The sequence below is a fragment of the Papio anubis genome, chromosome 3 (genome assembly GCF_008728515.1).
Source record: "Papio anubis isolate 15944 chromosome 3, Panubis1.0, whole genome shotgun sequence".
NCBI lineage: Eukaryota > Metazoa > Chordata > Mammalia > Primates > Cercopithecidae > Papio > Papio anubis.
In genome coordinates, this window is record NC_044978.1 from 36952914 (window position 1) to 36974443 (window position 21530).

Consider the following 21530-nt stretch of genomic DNA (forward strand, 5'->3'; position numbering starts at 1 on the left):
GGGATGCACCGAGGAATGTACCAGGAAAATTAAGGGACAGGAGAGAGTTGAAAAGAGAGCTAGTGACCAACAGAGTATAAAGATATAAAAATGGCAAAAGAGTCATTGAGATTTAACAACCAGTTTAAAATTTAGTTATTATGGAGTAAGCCCATATCACACAGGTGGTGGCATGAATGGGAATGAGGGATTAAATTTAGCCAAAACAAAATATGTATTATAATTCAAATAACAAAAAGTATATATTGTCATGTGGACTGAGGAATAGTCTTTTTCATCCTTTGCAGTAAAGATATATATGATTGACTAGCCAAGTCGATTTAAATTATTTAGTGTACATCCATAAAACTTTATGAATTACTTGCTGCATATGTGATGACACTCGCCAGTATTGCCCATTTTGTGTTGATTTTGTTAACGTACATTACTAAGGAGCTTTTCATCAAATTTTGCAGTCCCTGAAACATTTTCATCTTTAAAGTTACAAATGTGATTTCTCAGCTGCTGTATAGAAAATATGGAACCAGAAATACTAAAAAATGATAATTGTTTTCAAAGTATTTATCTTTTTAGTCACACAGTTGTTTTTTACATGCTATGCTGAAAATAACAAGAAATTTGATGCAGAGGGAAAAATGACTTTTTATGACTTAGTAGATAATTCACAAATATGTGTTAAGATATTAGGATTTATGTCCTACCAGTTTCAGAAGTACTACAAGTGACTTGTTCAATACGGAGTACAACTTTAAAAAATGTATTTAAAGTAATTGATGTTGTGTTTGTGACCTGGCTTGAAGTTCTCTTTTGGTGAAGAGCATGCATAAAAAGGTTTGATAATTATTTACTCAGTGAACAAATGTTTTGAGTGCCTTATGAGTCAGGCATTTTTGTGAGTGCTGGAGATAATAGTGATGAAAAACAAAAGTCCCTTTTCCTTATAGAACTTAAAGTGTGGTAATCCCAGCACTTTGGGAGGCCGAGACGGGCGGATCACAAGGTCAGGAGATCGAGACCATCCTGGCTAACACGGTGAAACCCCGTCGCTACTAAAAAAATACAAAAATCTAGCCGGGCGAGGTGGCGGGCGCCTGTAGTCCCAGCTACTCGGGAGGCTGAGGCAGGAGAATGGCGTAAACCCGGGAGGCGGAGCTTGCAGTGAGCTGAGATCCGGCCACTGCACTCCAGCCTGGGTGACAGAGCGAGACTCCGTCTCAAAAAAATAATTAAAAAAAAAAAAAAAAAAAGTGTGGGAAGGCAGATAGTACAGAAATAAATTGATGGATGGATAGATGGATAGGTAGGTATTTACTATATAGCAGGTACTGTTTCTGCTTTTGTATAGTGCTGTGGAAATGAGTAAAGCCAGGACAAAGGAAAAGAAGAGGTGATGCTGGTGGGTATTATTTTAAGTTGGATGGTTAGAGAAAGTATTGAATAGGGGACATTTGAACAGAGTCCTCCATGAAGGAAGTAAAAATAATAAAAAGAGGAATAGCCAGCACAAAGGCTCTGAGGTTGCAGCACACTTTACCCCTCAAGAAAGAACGGTGACAGAAAGTGAGAAAGAGAGAAGTAAAATAAGAGTTCACAGTGGTGGGAATGTATGTAGATGATAGAAGGACCCAACAGGCAACCATAAAAGACATTGGCTTTTACTCTGAGTGAAATGGGAAGCTCTTAGTGGGTGTTGAGCAGTGGATTAGTAAGATAAAACTTATTTCATTATGCATTTCAGGTACTTACTCCTAATCATAGTAATTAATAAATTATTAATTTGGAGTATAGGAAGTTCATATGTGAAGTGATGGGTGTTGGCTCTTTTAGAATTCAGTGAAAATCCTAAACTTCTTGCAGAAAGTGATTCCAAGCTTTGAGTTACTCTTCTTGATGATCAGTACAATTGGTTTACTTTCTTGTTATCTTTGTCCTAAAGCTTCTTAAATCACTTTGTAGCTCAAGTCTAATGGATTATACTAGCCCATGTAAATTCTGAAAATGTTAATACTGCCCAGTGATTCAGAGGCTTTAGTAATTTGCTTAAACTACTTCTTGTTTTATTGGTATAAACTGTATTCCTCAGTGTCTACTATGATTCCAAAGTTAGTACTTGGCTTGGAATTTTCCTTTGAAGCTCGCGACTGTAGTTCAATATAAGATAGGCTGTCAGAGCTCCACTTATTTAACAACTGTATCTGTGCCCAGTTTTATTCCTTTAAGCATCCTAGAGTAAGCATTTCAAATGGTTTTGAATTATCAAAGGTCATTTTGGAAAACAAGATTATTGAGAAAATATTTTAAAAGTTCATGAGAAAGTTGTGTAAAATACACCCCCCCACCCAAGGTAGGCCTGAAATGCCACTAAATCAACAAAGGATAGTGAATAAAAGTTACCCTGTATTTTCTAGGATTTGGGGAAAGTGGAGTAGCTCTACTTTCTTTAAATAACCTATTTTAAATTTGTTTGAACAGCAGAATTATTATACCTCTGTTTCATCCAGAATGGAGTTGACTGTAGGCATCTTTTTAAAGTACCCATAGGTCAGGACCTCTCTGGACTTTCCACTACCTTGAAAGACACTGCCAGAAGAATGTTGTTCCCCACACTTACAAAAGGAACAGTAATGTTCTTTTCTCCAGCCATTATTTTATGCAAAGTCCAACTTTATTTGATCAGAGCTATCTGAACTTTCAATTTATTTGAAACATTCATTGACTAATATCTTTAATGGAGCTTTTAATGTCTCTGATCATTTATCCTTTGTTAGGTTAGCAGAACTGTAACAACACAGTTACTTTCACAGCTTCAAATGATACTTTCATAGTCATTTGTGGACATGTACTATGCAGTGTCACAAAGTTTGAGCCACCTGACAAACCTATTTCTAGTTGAGATCAACAAGGTGATGCTCTGCCTTCTTGTTGCAGCTGTCATACCATAAACAAGTGTCATTTTCATGGTCCATGAGGAAAAGTATAGCATTTTCCTCATTTTGGTGCTTTTCATTAGTGATTGTGCAGTTTAAAATGGCCCCAAAACATAGCCCTGAAGTTCTGTTTAATGTTCCTGAGTGCAGGAAGGCTGTAATTTGCCTTAAAGATAAACTAATGTGTATTAAATAAACTTAATTCAGGCATTAGTTATAATGCTGTTGACCATGAGTTCAATGCTGATGAATCAATCTATATTAAAGATATATTTAGACAGAAACACACATAAAAAAGGTTATGCGTTGATCAGTTGGCAACAATGTTGTGACCAGAGGCTTGTGAGAACTGTATTTCCCCTAGGAGCAATGGCTCAGTATTTGTTAATTCAGTGGTTGCAGCAGTTTTATAGAACACAATTACTGTGAATGCGAATCAACTGTATTTCATTAACAGTGGTGATTTATAGGGACTTTAGATACCAGAAGTGTTTCATAATTCCCTTTCTCGAAACCATTGTTTTAATATGTTTAAATGCATGCATGCAGAGTTGTGATGTTAAACATAATTTTACTGTGGGTTCTGGTCAAAAAGAGGAAATGTCATCAGTTAACTTGAAAGATACGTTATTCTAAACATTATCCTCCAGAAAATTGGCATGTACAAGAAGCATATTGAATGCTCAGCAAATAATTTGTTTTAGAGTAATAATCTTTGAGTATTGTAGTGATTCTAGTTTTGGAAAAGAAGGCAGTATCAGTGTTAGAGAATAATATTCTTTCAGGATTTTATGTGGTTACTTCAAGGTGTATGAAAGAAGACTCACTTGGGTGTTAAATTCTTGTCCCTGCTTTACTTAAAGCTAGTAATCTTGAGAAATTTACTAAATCATTTTAAGCCTGATTACCTTGCCTGCAAAGTGAGGAACATTTTCAGTTTAAAATTTTATTTCTTTTATTAGTATTCTTCCTGACCTTGAATCATTTCTATTCCCATCATATCCAGTTGCCAAGAAATCCATGAACCTTAATGTTGTTTATTAGCCATCAGATTTTATTTTACTGAACTCAAGTTCAGTCACATTAGTTACCGATAAAATCATGTTATATATATTAATATATATAACTTATATATTTATATATTATATTATATTAAATGTATAATATATTATATAATATATTTATATATAAATATATAACATGATTTTATCGGTAACTGTGACTGAACTTGAATATATCAAATATTTGATATATCTTGACATTTTGTATTATGGTAAGAAGAAATAAAAGACCTTCCTCAAATTTTAGGATATGGACTTCTGTTTGTTGATGTTGGTGTTTTATGATACACTGTTGTAAATCATACTAAAGGTTTTCTCTGAAAAAGACTAGAATTGACAATACTTCATTTGTTAACAGTTTCAAGTTTTAGATCACGGGTGCTTAATTTCTTGTGTGTGCACAATATGTTGGCATTATTTTATCTGACCTCAAAGATGTCCATATAGATACCAACAAAGGATAAAGTGTAAGAATAAATATCATGAAAAGATGCTGTATCAGATAAAATTCTAGAGCCAGGTTAAAAAAACATAAAGGTAAACATGCTTGATATATAAAAATTGAGAAATATGATAAAAAGAAATGTTTAAAGCATCTGTAATACCACTGCCTAAGATGCAGTTTATTTTGAAATGTTGTCTTCTAGTCTTCATACAGTTTAAAAATCATATTATAATCATTATTATTTCCAGTATTTTCCCCTTAGCGTAATATAATATAACATCCGTGTTTTAAAAAATGTTTTATGAACGTCATGTTTAGGGATTACACTGTATATATCCCATCTCATAGATTCCTTTATATTGAGCATTTGAATTTTTACTTTTATTTACATTTATTTTTATCTTTATTTTTTGCTTTTGTGGATAAACTGCAGTGAGCATCCTCTGTATAATTTTTTTTTTTCTGTTTTAGGATTACTTCCTTAGGATAGATTGCCAGAAGTGGAGTTACTGGGTCAGAGGGTATGAACTTATGAACTTTTTTTTTTAAATAAATTTTTTGTTTCTGTCCAGTCGTTTGTAAAAGAATTAAAATAATAATGATTATAATTGTTACCTGCTTGAAAACTGTGTCTGAAGGCAAGATTCTGTGATCAGAGAAGTTTGGGAAATACCCAAGATAAAAAGCCTTTTAATCTGATTTACCTCAGCATTTCCCAAATTTAACTGAACACTGAAATTTTTTTTTGATACACTTCTTAAAATTCTGTGGAAGTTTTATATAGGATATAGTCTATGAACTACTGATGTAAAGTTGAAATTGTTTTATATGCTTATGTTTTATTGGTCAAAGGAATTAAACTATAAATCTTTATGCTAAAAATTATTAAAAGCGATTAATGTTGTTTACTATGGTTTTTGTGCATGTCTTTATAAAGTCTTATAACTTTTAAAATTGAAATGTTCTATATTGTTTACTAAAAAGCATTTTAATGCCTTGGCATCAATACTTTTTTGCAATCATTAATGATATTTAGAATGTAGACATATAACATGAAAGTAGAACATAATATAGATTGTACAAATCTTGTTTTTTCCACTATTTTCCCCTGCAGAATGTGAAAACCTTTGCATCTTCTGATAGTCTAGCCAAGGTCCAAGAAGTAGCAAGCTGGCTTTTGGAAATGAATCAGGAACTGCTCTCTGTGGGCAGCAAAAGACGACGAACTGGAGGCTCTCTGAGAGGTAACCCTTCCTCAAGCCAGGTAGATGAAGAACAGATGAATCGTGTGGTAGAGGAGGAACAGCAACAGCAACTTAGACAAGAGGAGGAGCACACTGCAAGGAATGGTGAAGTTGTTGGAGTAGAACCTAGACCTGGAGGCCAAAATGATTCCCAGCAAGGACAATTGGAAGAAAACAATAATAGATTTATTTCAGTAGATGAGGACTCCTCAGGAAACCAAGAAGAACAAGAGGAAGATGAAGAACATGCTGGTGAACAAGATGAGGAGGATGAGGAGGAGGAGGAGATGGACCAGGAGAGTGATGATTTTGATCAGTCTGATGATAGTAGCAGAGAAGATGAACATACACATAGTAACAGTGTCACAAACTCCAGTAGTATTGTGGACCTGCCCGTTCACCAGCTCTCCTCCCCATTCTATACAAAAACAACAAAAGTGAGTATATTCATTATATTGTTAACTTGAGAAACTTTATATACCTATTTTAAGTAATGAAACTTTCCTCTCAGTCTTTGTATTACTAAAAATTAATCTTAAGATATGTAATAATAAAATGAACTAGTTTTTTGTTTTACAGAAGGTATTGGAAAGTATTAACAAGTAGAAATACTGATAATGGGACAATCTGAGTACAAATGGAGGGAAAGTAATTGAGCCTATTACTATGAAAAGTTATTAACATCAAATTTTTGTCTAAACCTTGAGTTCCGGGCAGGGATTAGTAGCTTGTGTGGGGTGTAGAGGTTTTGGGTGAAATATGATTTGTGTAAATCAAATAATGAAGAAGCTTTTTATTTACAAAATGCAGCTGCTGGAGTGGGCTGTCTATTTACAAGTGTCACTCTAAGGCATAAATTACTCAAAAGTTGCCTCAAATTAGTTCTAGTTATTTATCATTTGAGAATTAGAAATAGTGGATATTCATGTAGAATAGACTTACAAGTTAAACTATATTTTGGAAAGGAACATTTTAACTTGAATAATAGCTTACTTGTTTTATAGACATTAAAATAATGTCTGTAGTAGTTCATCCTCTTACTCCTACTTGCTTATTTCTTACATTTTACAGTGATTTTAGGCCATAAACAATATACAAACTGATTTAACTGATTTGACATCATATCATTTACCCTAACTTGACTTGGAATGAAGTGTCTTACACACTTGGATTAATAATAGTTGAATTGCTAAATCATGTTTTACATCTGCTTGTAAAACCTTGACTTTCTAAAATGTGTTTGGCCCTAATTTACCTAGCCTGTCTGCAAGTCAGATTATATTTAGCTAGCATGATCTAAGAAGGACGTGACATCAAGTAGTGATTTTTCATCCATTGTATCATCCCTGTCTCAAGATGTTGAAGCAGTAGCTTTGGATCTCAGCCAGATGGCTCTACCGCTAACAACTATACACTGCTTTGTTAAGGCTCAGACCTTATATAGTGTCATTCCTCCCTTCTATCCCCCCAGTCTTGATCGCCTTCTTCAAGGTTACTATATCAAAAGGGAGTTTATACATCTCTTTTTTTCCTGAGGGTTCAGTTAGAGGAATAGGGGTTTAATACTTAAGTTCCAATTGCATTATCTTATTTCAGAAAGAGGTTCAATCAAAACTAAGCCTTGCAGAACAATGCAGAGTTATTGCTGATTTCTGCTGCACTTTAAATTAAAAGCAAAAAAAGCTAGTTAGACAAAACTTTATCTTTTTCCAAAAGGAAAAGTCATCCTTATATTCTGTAGGAAACCTTCCAGTTCACAAGTTTGACAGGTACTTCATCTTTTCTTTACCTTCAAGATAAAATCATTAACAGAAATTTTATGTGTGTGATGATTACCTCTTTAAAAACGAAGTATACTGAATTTGTTAGTTTTTTTTCCTAGTGATTCTGAATCAGGAATAACAGTTATTCTTGTACATGCAAGATAACAAGAATGGACTGGGCCCTAACCATAGCAGGGATAGATGTGTGTATGCATTTGTATATATACACATGTACAATATAGATGTGTATATGCATTTATTATATAAGTGTGTATGTATACTTTTTGATATATTGTTGATCATGAGATGATTTGCCTTCATAAGTATGGCATGAAGAATACAAAGCTATTTGATTGCCAGGACAGTGATGCCCTTCTATAAGTACGATTTCAGTCTGAAATTTTTCTAAATGTTTTCCTTTTTGTCCATTCCTAAAACCCTTCTGCCAGAGTATTCCCGGAGCACTTTCAACAGCATTTAGAAAAGTCGCTTAGTACTGCTTTACCTAAAAAGAAAATGTCAATATTCTCCATCTGTAGATGTTTTAATACAATAAATAGAAGCTCTCACTAGTTCAAGTACTTTATTTTGGAAGAGCTTTAAATTCTTGATCATTATAAAGTTAAGACACTTCTACAGACGTTACCCTAGACCATAGTTTCGTTCAAGTCTTAAACTTTGACTTTTGAGAGTAGAGGCATAAGAAATGAAATCCCATTTTTAAATGTTAATATAGGATTAGCTTTCTACAGATTTTACTCAGGATACCTTTCAAGTTTTATTTTTTGGCGTTCTCATAAACAAACCCTGTGGACAGCTAGACTGAATTTTATCCATCATCCCTAATATGCTGCATAAGCAAATATGATATTAATGAGAAAAAAAGATGTTTAATTCTTCCTTGCATTGCTTTATTCTTTGAAAGCATTTTGAAAACTGTCAAAACTCTGAGGACAGTTTTTCCCCCCTTGTCACTAAAGGTTTGTTCTTTCGGGAGCCTTATGGCAAGCAATATATGTTAAAAATTCCATACTGTCTTAATGTTAAAAGTCAAGGAAAGTGATAGTCAAGAATTGCTATTTATTAAGCTCACACTGTTTGAAAGATCCTATGACAGATACATAAACAAAAGTTACAGAGAGGCCAAATGATCCACCCCAGATCACACTAAGTGATGAGAGATTTTAATCCTGATTTGCCTAATTGCAAAAAACCCCTTTCTCTTTCCATGTACTATGCTGCCCCCTATGGTAGAATATGACAAACATCACTAAACAAGATTTCCAATATAGTCATAGAGACTCTGGCGTGTGATGATTTTCTAATACTGTGTCCCATTTGAAGTGATCAGAGCTACCCTATAGAAAGGACAGAGAGCTCAGTTAACTACTTTTCTTTGTGGCACTTAACAAAACACTATTGAAGATTTTACAGCCCAAGGCTAAAGTAATCAGGAAGAAATGACGCTATTAAAAAATTTGATAGAGGTCATACTCTCTCGAATCCATAAAACATGCTTTTAAAGCAGAGATTGTGTGCTGGCTGTTCCTCTAAATTTGACTAGCCTGTAAATTCTAGAGTCAACTTGGTTCTCCAGATATAAATGTCTGTCTCTTCAGTTTTTACTTCCTTTGTCAACATCCTTATCATATATATTTTTTTAAAATTGTTTTCTGAAGAGACGCCCAGCTCATATTGAAGAATCTTTGACATATTTTATGCAGATATCAACTAATTTTCTACTAACATGAAAAACAAATGAGACAATTATTAGGCCAGATCTGGTATCCTGATCTTTTGATGAAGAGAAGTGTGTTTGAGCACTAATTTCTGATGCTTCCATATCTGTCATAGTGGCTTCCACCTGTTCTCTTCTCATATAACATCCTTACCTCAAATGAGTCTATTTTTTTTCCCATCCTGATTGTTGGATTCTTCCACCTGTTCTCGTCTCACATAACTTCCTTACCTGAAATTAGTCTATTTTTTTCCCATCCTGATTGTTAGATTCCTCTTAGTAATTAAACCGTGTTTATCCATTTGCCTAAATAAGAAATAAATGTTTATCAAAAAATACATATGTATAAAGGATAGCCGGGTATGGTAGCTCACACTGTGATCCCAGCACTTTGGGAGGCTGAGGTGGGCAGATTGCTTGAGCCTAGGGGTTCAAGACCAGCGTGGGCAAACATGGCAAAACCCTGTCTCTACAAAAAACAAAAATTAGCTGAGTGTGATGGCATGCACCTGTGGTTCCAGCTACTTTGAGGGCTGAGGTGGGAGGATCATTTGGGCCCAGGAGGTTGAGGCTGCAGTGATCTGGACCATAGAGAGTCCTGTTTCAGAATAAATAAGTAGAGAGGGGGGGAGTTGTGGAGAAGCATCTAGTGTATTGGAGTTTAGAGGCATAAGACCCTTTCTTTCTTGTCTATAAGTTCTGAACAATAGAGGAATCAGGTAATAGGATCATTAACCAATCAGGGTATCTGGTCCACCATTCTCCAACCACCTCCTAGGACCAGAGCTGCTGAGAAACTTTGTAGGACAATGTGTCTAACATTGGAAATATAACAGGGCTCTAAGTTACACTCTATTGTAGAGTTCTAGAGAATGATAGCTTCTTCAGAAAGTCCCTGGCCTAGTCTACCTACAAGACAAATAACGTAAGTTCAAATTCTGTTTGGTGTAGACATGTCCAGAGAGCAAAAAATGCTATTTAAGGCAGTCATCTTGAGTAACATCCACTAGTAAACATGGCCCAGTGAATAGCCATGTCCCCTACCTTTGTGAGGGAGGAAAAATGAAACATTGACTCAGCATAGTTTAGCCCAATTTTAAACATGTGGGGAGGATGATGGAAATGGGAGAAATGGGGACAATGGGTGAGATGGGTTTTCCCTTAACATATTAGAGTGATAAGAACTTTTCAGATCTGAGTTTGAATTCTGATTATGCCACTTACTATGTAACTGTAAGTATATAATCTCAGTGAACCTATTACTTTATGTGTAAAATAAAGACTAGAATGCCTACCTCTTAAGGTTTTTGTAAGGATTAAGTGAAATAATTTATGTAAATCAGGTAGCATAGTGTCTGGGACACTCAAGATATTTTACAGATACAGGCCTTATGACATCATTTTATTTGTCTCCTGTGCCTTACCCCAAATCCCACAAAATACACTTCATTCCCCACAGCAGTTGTCAGTCTCTATATGTATGTTTTACGACCTTCAGCATTCAGTCATCATATCACCCTCTAGTGTAAAAAGAAGAAGAGAAATAAATTCTTTTAAAAAGGTACACAGGAGGATTAGAAGAATACTATAATAAGCTAGGCCCATCTTCAATAAAAATAGACATAAATTTTGAAGCCGATGCTACCCACAGATCTCCCTAGCTGATAAAATATGTACCCTCTCCTTTCATTAGAATTTAAGTCAATTTCTGTAGACTTCCTTCTAATCTTTAGCTAAAGCTTCTGTATATTTAAATGCTTTAATGAATCTTCCATATGGATGCCACAATGAATTTTAGCTCATGGTTAATTTCTAATTAATGCTTGTTAATATAGTTTTAAATATATTTGTTAATATTGTGTTAAACTATAATAACTCTAAATGTTGGTGATAAACTGTATCTCATTCACTGCAGGTCATGACAGTTACTATTATTAATTATTTAAGAGATATAGCCTTGCTGTGTTGCCCAGGCTGACCTTGAACCCCTGGGTACAAGAGATCCTCCTGTGTAGTTGGGACGGCAGGCGTGGACCACCGTGCCCAGCTCAAAAAGTATTTTAATTATGGGGTTTCATTGTAGACTAAAGAATAATCTTCACACCAAATGGGCCATTTTAAAATTGTTTTATAGCGCTCCAGTGATTTGTTCTTTATACAGATGATAAACCTCACTGAAATATGCACAAATACCACAAATAGTTATCTTCAAAATACTTCCAAAGAAAATTGTTTCCCATGTGTATTATTATAATGATCTGATCCATTTTTAATGTTGTTTTTTGTTGGTGGTAGGGAAGACAGTATGAAGAAAAAGGATATAGGAATATATCATGATGAATTTTGTTTTCACTTTGGTAGATAACTCCAAAATGATTTCTCAAGCTCCATTCATTCACCCTAGCCATAGTTTTGCATTTCTAGCTGTCTATTGGGCATCATCATCTGAGTGGTCCACTGAAAACTAAAACTACTAGTAGTTTCTTTCCCCAAACCAAGTTTTTATTTTCCTGCCCAGATTTTCTTTTCTCTCTCAATCGTCCCGTCTTCTGGTCAGTGGATGGAAAGTGACTTGACTTCTTATGATCTGAGTCTGGGCCTGCTGAAGAATTTAACAGACTTGATCACTTAGTCTCTCTTTGTCTTACCCGCCAGGCACTTGTAAGATAAAAATTGGAGGGTTAGTGTTTAAAAATGTAAAGAGCATTTTTGCTTGTGCTTCTGTTTGCATCAGGCTATGATGCCATGCCCTTGACGGAGAGTTGGCACTATGAATAATTGGATGAGTTTTTTAAATGAATTTTTAGCTCTGTATAGATAATAGCCTCAATACAGATATCTGGTGCCCTGTTTCCCACCGATGAAGCCAAACCTAAATGAGAACATTTGAAGTCTTCCAATATCTTACCATAGTTTCTACCTGGTTTCATCTCCTTTCCTCTCTACTTGTTTTGAATGATACTCCTTCCCGCCAGCCAGATCCTTCAAATCCAAGTCCAAATCCCCTATCTTTATACCTTCCTAGATTTAGAAAATCTAATTCCTTTGAACCTGTTGTTGCTTCTCTTTATGGTGCAAGTTCATTTGGTATTACCTGGTGACATTTTTGGTAAGCTTTGTCTTAAGTTAACATAAAATTCTTCACGTTTTTGAGCAGTAGAAATTTGATAAATTTGTCTTCAGTCCTAATTCAGATTGAGAGTTGAAGACTGGCAAACTGTAATGTGAACAGTTGTCATTTCACCTCTTTTTCTTTTTTTTCTTCTAAGACAAGGTCTTGCTTTGTTGCCCAGGCTGGATGGAGTGCAGTGGCATAATCGCGGCTCACTGCAGCCTCCACCTCCCAGGCTTAAGCAATTCTCCCACCTCAGCCTCCAGAGTAACTGGGACCACCCGTGGCACCACCACGCTTGGCTAATTTTTGAATTATCTGTAGAGACAAGGTCTTACTATGCTGCCCACGTTGGTCTCACACTCCTGAGCTCTAGTGATCTTCCTGCCCGGGCCTCCCAAAGTGTTAGGATTATAGGTGTGAGCCACCATGCCCCAGCCTCATTTCACCTCTTAAGATGTACCTAAGCTAGACCAGAAATTGTAAATGGGCACATCATTAAAATTGAGTTTAAGACTCAGGTATTCAGTATACGTACAGATGGTTACATTGAGACTCCCCTGAGGAGAAGTTAAAAATCCCACCTTAGGAATCATTTTGTAACATGCAGAAATCGATTGAAGGCAATTCATACAGCCATTAAATATCACATTTGAAAGAATATTTAATAATGGGAAATGCTTAAAAATATTTTATTTAAAATATAGGATTCAAAACTCTATACAGTGTGATCTTAATTATTAAGCAAACATAGATTTTTATATATGTGTGTGTATGCATCTACATATATACATATGCAAAGAAAAAGATCAGAAGAAATTGTACCAAATGTTAGGAATTATCTCTGAATGTGGTTGAATAAAATGTTATTTTTTTCTTAAATACATTTTAGAATTTCTCCATTTTGTTATAACAAGCATATATGACTCTTTATTGGAAAAATAACTCTCTGCTGGAAACCAATTATTCTATGTAATCTTTTTTGATGACTTACATGGTGTGTAATGCTCCTAATGGAGGATTGGATAAAAGGATGTTCCTCACAAGAAATGGCATTATATAATGATCTCTGCATGAGAATGCAGCTGAATATAGTGGAAACCTTCCCCTATTCCCAACCCCCCATTTCATAGTGGAAAGGGCACAGAACTCTTCAAGTCCTAGTGTAACTGATTCTTCACATCTTTAGGGCTCAGGTGTTACCCTGGCAATTTTCTAAGATCAGCCTAACACATTACTAGAAGAGTAATAGCATAGTCGTATCTTTTCTTGTTTTGAAGATACTTATTTAATATGTGTTTTCTTTAAAGAGTTCTTTGGCCTTGATAGCACTTTTGGCTCTCTCTAAACGTGAATATTTTTCATATAAAAACCTTTCTCTGAGCAATTTCAGAGTCTGTCTTTGAAAATGGGTGTCCCCAACCCCCAGGCCATGGACCAGTACCAGTCTGTGGCCTGTTAGGAACTGGGCCTCACAGCAGGAGGCGAGTGGTGGGTGAGTGAGCATTACTGACTGTGCTCCACCTCCTGTCAGATCAGCTGTGGCATTAGATTCTAATAGGAGCACAAACCCTATTGTGAACTGCGCTTGCGAGAGATCTAGGTTGTATGCTCCTTCTGAGAATCTAATGCCTGATGATCTGAGGTGGAACAGTTTCATCCCAAACTGTCCCCCCACCTCCCCCGTCCACGGAAAAATTGTCTTTCGTGAAACCTGTCCCTGGTGCCAGAAAGGTTGGTGACTACTGTTTTAAAACACAATTATTATTTTTTTTTTTAGATGGAGTCTGGCTCTGTTGCCCAGGCTGGAGTGCAGTAGTGCAATCTCAGCTCACTGCAACCTCCACCTCCTGGGTTCAAGCAATTATCCTGCCTCAGCCTCCTGAGTAGCTGAGATTACCAGTGTCTGCCACCACGCCCAGCTAATTTTTGTATTTTTAGTAGAGACAGGGTTTCACCATGTTGGCCAGGCTGGCCTCGAACTCCTGACCTCAAGTGATCCACCTGCCTTGGCCTCTCAAAGTGCTGGGATTACAGGCATGAGCCACCGTGCCTGGCCTTAAAACAATTCCAAAGTGGCCATTGCTTTATGAGGAAATCATTAGTGCTTTCCCTTCCCTCCCTTCCCATATTCCCAACCCCCCATTTCATCAAACTAATATATTTAACATGTTAAGAGTTTTTAGTCTTAATTTTAAGTCTCCTAAGATGGACTCCAAACTGGAGTGGACCTTTGAGATCACCAAGGCCAAACCTGTGTCCAGTGGCTTTACCAACAGACTTGAACTTACAAATGAGGCCATTACAAAGGAATACTGCAATGTCAAGTATCTTCATAGTTTTAGACAGTTATTTATGTTAGGGTTCTTTATTTAATGTTGACATCTCTGACTTTGCTCTGGTCCTTGTTCTTCTGCCTAGAGCAGTGACAGCTCTTTTCACAGGAGAAGACTGCTGCCGTATTAATCTGTGATCTTCTCCAGACTGAATGCCTTCAGTGTGTTCTCAGAATGTGTATATATACTTATATTTTTTCTCATTAATCTTAACAGTACTAATAGGTCATTTCTAATCTTTAACCCCATAGTGGACATGAGAAATATGTGAAGAGAGGTTAAGTAATTAATCATGTATCAATCAGCTGGTAAATAGTGGAGTTGGGATTGGAACTCAGATCTTATTCTGGGTCTAGGTTATGGACATATAACAAATGTACTTATGTTAACATTTGGAAATTCAGTTAAACAATATTAGTAATTTTGGGATGAGTGGGCTGTGAAATAACCTATAAAGCTACAGCCCTAACATTTATTTTCATGTCCCCAAATGTTGCCTCAACTAAATCTCTTTGTGGTATATTTATTGTGACTCATTGTATTAAGTTTGTTTTTCTCCGTCTCTCATTTAAGCCCTTTGATTTCTTATTTTATTGCCTAGTAATATTTATTATATTATCAGATACCCTGATAACCTAATTATTAGTCAATAAAGAATTAGTGTATAAATTTTTACATAATACTTGTCAGTCATTGACCACATGGATATATATTTTGTGTAGCTGGAGTCGGTGCATATACTTCTTTTATATTCCTGATTCTTTTGGTTATTATGATAATAATAGCCTTATTATTATTTGATAACCTGTTTAAACAGTTGACTTGTTCAGCCTCTCAAAGGGAATTTTCCCCACTCCCCTCTGCTTCACTGAGATCTTGACCCATTTACATGAATTATTTCTACATTCCTTCACCTAGAATTTCATGTGTATCTTTTTTCTTTTATCCCTCCAATCTGGAAAGAAGAAATACACTCGTCCTTTACAAGGAAACCTTGTGTTTGGATTATTGATCCTTGAGGTTTGCAAAATGTTTTTTGGAGACTTCCTGCATTAGCCAGTCTGTCTTTTTAAATTAACAAGCTTTAATTTTTAGAGCAGTTTTAGATTCACAACAAAGTTGAATGAGAGGCCCAGAGAGTTCCCATATGCCCCCTGGTGCACACATGTACAGCTTCCCCTTTACCAGAATAGTACATTTGTTACAGTCGGTGAATCTACATTGTCATATCATTATCCAGAATCCATAGTTTCCACCAAGGTCTCACTCTTGGTGTTGTGCACTCTGTGGGTGTGGACAAATGTGTACTGACACGCATCTACCAATGTAGTACCATAGTGAATGGTTTCACTCCCTTAAAAATCCTGTGTTCTGCCTATTCATCCCTTTCTTCCCCAGTCTCTCATCACCACTGATCCTTCCACCGTCTCCATAGTTTAACTTTATCGGAATGTCATATAGTTGCAGTTATACAGTATGTAGCCTTTCAGATTGGCTTCTTTTACTGATGTAATATGTATTGACTTTTCCTCCATGTGTATTTATAGCTTGATAGCTCATTTTCTTCTAACACTGAATAATATTCCATTGTTTGGATATACCACAGTTTATCCACTTCCCTAGTGAAAGACATCCTGGTTGCTTCCACATATTGGCAATTATGAATATAGCTGCTTGTGAAAATCTGTGTGCAGGGTTTTGCATGGACTAAGTTTTTAACTCCTTTGCATAAATGCCAGGGAGTGTGATTCCTGGATTGTGTGTTAACAGTATGTTTAATTTTGTAAGAAACTGCCAAATGGCTTCCAAAGTGGCTATATCATTTTGCATTCCCACCAGCAGTGAATGAGAGTTCCTATGGCTCCATATCTTCAGTGGCATATGGTGTTGTCAGTGTTCTGGATTTCGACCATTCTAATAGGTGTGTATGGTATCTCTTTGTTACAATTTGCAATTCCCTAGTGATATATGATACTGACCATCTTTTCCTGTGCTTACTTCCCATCTGTAAATCTTCTTTGGTGAGGTGTGTGTCCAGATCTTTTGTCCATGTTTTAGTTGGGTTGTTCTCTTATTGTTGTATATTTTGGATAACAATCGTTTATCCCATGTGCATTTTGCAAATATTTTCTTCGAGTCTGTGTCTTATGTTCTTATTTTCCTGACAGTGTCTTTCAGATAGCAGACATTTCTAATTTAGTATAGTCCAGCTTACGAATTATTTCTTTCATGTATCATGCTGTTAGTATTGTGTTGTTGTATCTAAAATGTCATTTCCAGCTGGGTGCCGTGGCTCACACCTATAATCCCAGCACTTTGGCAGGCTGAGGTGGGAGGATCGCTTGAGCCCAGGAGTTTGAGACCAGCCTGGGCAACATAGTGAGACCTCCTCCTTAACAAAAAAAAAAAAAAAAAAAAAAAAAAAAAAAAAAAAATACACAAAATTAGCCAGGCATGGTGGTTGGTGCATTCCTGTGATCTTAGCAACCCAAGAGTCTGAGGTTGGAGGATTGCTTGATCCTGGGACATCAAGGATGCAGTGAGCTGAGATCATACCACTCTACCCCAGCAAAAAGTCTTTTCTATACCCAAGGCCATTTAGGTTTTCTCTAATGTTATCTTCTAAGAATTTTATAGTTTTGCACCTTACATTTATGTCTGTGATCCATTTTGAGTTAATTTTGTGAAGGGTGTAAGGTCATTGTTTCGATTAATTTATTTGCATGTGGATGTTCAGTGGTTCAGCACCATTTGTGGAAAAGACTAACTTTTCTCCCTTGTACTGCCTTTGTTCCATTGTCAAAGATCACTGTACCATATTCTGGTCTCTCTATTCTGTTCCATTCATCTACTTTTAATTCTTTCACCAATACCACACTGTCTTGGTTACTGTAGCTTTATAGTAAGCCTTGAAATTGGATAGTGTCTATGTCCCAGCTTCGTTCCTCTCCTTCAGTATCGTTTTGGCTATTCTGGGTCTTTTGCCTCTCCATATGTTTTAGAATCAGTTTGTCGATATCTGTTACTTGCTGGGATTTTGATTGATATTGCTTTGAAACTGTAGACCAGATTGGCAAGGACTGACATCTTGACAATATTGAGTCTTCCTGTACAAGAATATGGAATATATCTCCATTTATTTCATTCTTCTTTGATGTTTTCTTATCAGAGTTTTATAATTTTCCTTGCATAGATCTTATACATATTTTATTAGATCATCCCTACATATTTTATTTCAGGGGGCTGCTAACGTAAATGATACTATGTTTGTCATTTCAGATTTCACTTTTTCATTGCTGGTGTATAGGAAAATAATTGACTTATTATATATTAATCTTATATCTTGCAACCTTGCTATAGTTGCTTTTGTTTGGTCCATTTTTTAAAGGATTTTCTATGTAGAGTGTCATGTCATTGGCCAAAAAAGACAGTGTTATTTCCTCTTTCTTAATCTCTTTATCTTTTACTTCTTTTTCTTATCTTTATGCTTTAACTAGGACTTCCCCTACGATGTTGAAAAGCAGTGGTTAAAGAGGACATTCTTGCCTTGTGTCTGATCTTAGTAGGACTGCTTTGAGTTTCCATCATTAAGTGTGATGTTAGCTGTAGGCTTTTTGTAGATAGTCTTTATCAGATTGAGAAAGTTCCTCCCTTCTATTCCTAGTTTGCTAAGAGTCCTTCTGTCCTATTTCTTAATAGTTTAGTAGATGACTCTGTGGTACTTTGAAGGTTGTTTGCCATAGGCAGTTTACCTTTCCTTGACATTTGAAGGATTTGTGTTGATGCCAAGTATAGGATTTTCACAGAGTCCTCCTGTAGCTTCTAAAGGTTTAGCTTGGAAATGTTAATTACTTAACATTAGCAGGTGAGTAAAAAAGCTGGGGATAAATTTTATATCTTGCTTGTATTTCAGTTCCCACCTCTCCCCCTGACAAAACCCCAATATATAAACAGTAAATGTAAGTATATATAAATATATTTTTTAAACATGTAACAAATGTAAGTTCCTTTTGAAATTATTATTTCACCAACTTTAAACAGTATTATCGATTTTACAGACATTTGGCCAGTGGTTACAATTTTATGAATCTTATTAATGAGATTCTTTTCTGCTTGTGGGTCTACTTTTACTTTGACTCTTGTCCTAAAATCTCAGTCCTATCTTTGGCCTCTCTTCTGAGAGACGTAATTTTGTGTATTTAATTAATCTCTATTTTCTATAAATTAATATGATAAAAAGAATCAAGTTGGATGGATCACAAGTAGAATACAGAGAAAAGAAAATATGGTTAGGGCATTGAGATTAGGTGTGTTTAAATACTTAGTTTTTAGACACGACCCCATTCTTTTGTTTTTTTCTTTGAAATTTGCCTTACATTCAGTATTGTCTAGTTCTTAATTTGGAAATGCTATTTTTTTTCATTTAGCATTACAATTATTTATGGGAAAAACTTTAAGAACGTTTCAGAATTCTTTCACTGGATATTCTAAATATGGATAGTAATTCAAAAGAAAGCACAAAGATGTAAAATCACAGAAGATATAAAATATTTAGGTTTTTGTAGAAGTCATATATTAGTATGTTTAGCATACGTAGAAAATTTTATATATATATTTTTTTACTATGAAACATATCAAAAGCACACAGTTCCTTAAGAATTTATCTATTTCTTCACTGAACACTAGAGGGCCATATAGTACCTTATAGATAGAGCTGCTTTCCATGTATTTAAATATACTTAGTATGTGCTTGTCTTTCCTACTTTGTGTTTTAGTATAGTATGTCTTGCTCAGAATTTGGAGTATACACTCAAGAGTGATTATGTGCACTGTCAGATAATATGTGGGATACCTGGGGTTTTTGTTTTTGCTTTTTTTTTTTTAAACAAGCAACTAGCATTTTGCTACTTTGTAACAACAAAAAGTGATGAAAGAGTGAATCTTGGGATAAATGTATGTGCAGACTGACTATGCTTTGGAAATGTAAGTGTGCATTTAGAAAATTTCTCAAGTATCTGAACATACAAGCATAAAAAGAATAGGCCTTTCATTGTTATTTGCTCTGGGACTTCTTGGCATGTATGTGAGAAAAGAATTCTCTCTCCAGAGAAGCTACTTCCCTTGTCTAAATGTCATTTTGTGTTAGCACAGAAAGTAATATTGTGGGGCATAACCACCTAATCATCCTGGAGTAAAGAATATTTGAACAACTGATTTAATCTTCATTTTTTTTTTTTTTTTTTGGCTGCTTAGGGTAAAGAAATGAGAAATATAACCTATAGGTACTTAAATAGGTAATGTCAATGTGTGAAGAGAATCATGAACAGCCAGTAAGACTGTTCAGGCTCTTATGAACTACATAAGATATGCCTTCCCCAAAAGGTATTAATATTCAGTTAAAAGAATAAAAATATGAGGCAAGAAGATGGTTTGAGCCCAGGAGTTTGAGGCTGCAGTGACAGTACTACAGTACTTTAGCCTGGGTGACAGAGTAAGACTCTGTCTTTAGAAATATCAAGAAAAGAAAAAGAAAAACATTGTGCTGGCTCCAAAAAACTGACTTTGAGCTACATATGACCCATTGACTGTATACTATTGGATCTTTGCTAGCTTCTAGAGAAGAAGTTCAAGATCTGAGTAGCACCTTGCTTAAATTTTAATTTCTTCCTTAGATATACTTTAGAGAGCACTTTTCATTATTAATTTCTGTATTATGTTTCAGGGGGCGGAAATAAGGACATTTCTCGTTAGCTACTATTTATACAGTCTTTTGGTGTAGGAAGATTAGTATGATGAACTTAGAGGAAACACATTGTTTACACCTAGAGGAGACAATAAAAGAGGGTCATGTGAAAGAGAAGGAACAATAATTCACTTAAAGACTTAAAAGAATCTCATCTTTTAAGTCTCGCCTCCTTTGATTTGCCAATTTTAATACCTTAAATTATTTCTTCAAATTAGTTACTATAATAATGAAGTGACAAAACTTTGATCTTTAGTTCTAAATTTTACTGAGATGTTAGTCCTCTTGAATATTGATGAACTTATTATTATTTTAAAGTCACTGCTATGATAAACAGTATTCTCTAGCTGATAACATTTCTTATGCCTTAGTGGTGTGTTTGCTAGTTTTCTGTATCACTGCCATTTTCTGAAAACCACATTTATTGACAGGTTGACATGAGCTTAGGTAATTGAAGGCTGAGCTTGAATTCTGATCCTTTTGCACAAGTGATGAATTGAGTTATTGTTAGCATAATATAGGTGGTGCATGTTGAACTCTTAAATGGTCAAGAAGGTAAATCAAATAAAAAGATCAGTATTTGGATATTTTGAAAACCACATGGACTCCTTCTTTGAGTGGCAGAGATAATAGATACTCTTGATGGATTGAAGACATCCAGTATTGTGTCTTTAACATGTGTCTGAAGAAAACACTGACTTACTAGTTAAAACTTGATTCATTTAACAGTATTATTGAGCACTCAAAGAATTGCCATTATTTTTCTAAGATAATCCACAATTTACTAGTAGCTCTGGTAGGGAGGGGTTGGGGAAGGGTGATGTTGGGAGTAGATTACTATGCTAAATGCATATATTCATTGTTAGTTGCATTACATTTTAAAAGGGTTAATGGGAGGGGGCAAGTACAGGGTATGTAGTATTTTATAAAAGGTAAGAGATCACTTTTATCCACCCAGAAGTCACAGGTTTGGAAAAAGCAGGTTAGTATGAATATGAATACTAGAGATGTTTCTAGAATATCATACACCTGTATTGTAACTAATTTCCATCAATGATTTATTTCCTAACCTGGAGTGATTTTCAAGCAGAAAACCCTCTGGACCATAGGGTCCCGAAAGTTAATTGATATGAATGAAATGGGCTAGAAGAGCCAGGGAGC

At 35.4% G+C, this 21530-nt stretch overlaps 1 protein-coding gene across 6 annotated transcripts in view; it reads left to right on the top strand.

Annotated features, from left to right (window-relative positions):
• FBXW7 (F-box and WD repeat domain containing 7) overlaps window positions 1-21530 on the top strand; it is a 209928-nt gene that overhangs the window by 112531 nt on the left and 75867 nt on the right. For 5 of the 6 annotated variants that reach the window (XM_031664221.1, XM_009207702.4, XM_017959130.3 and 2 more), the window contains exons 2-3: window positions 4905-4954; window positions 5548-6114. In XM_031664221.1, the coding sequence (XP_031520081.1) occupies window positions 5876-6114 (239 nt within the window). In that variant the 5' untranslated portion in view covers window positions 4905-4954; window positions 5548-5875. The remainder of the gene's footprint in view (window positions 1-4904; window positions 4955-5547; window positions 6115-21530) is intronic. The other variant, XM_017959132.3, reaches the window with a different exon arrangement.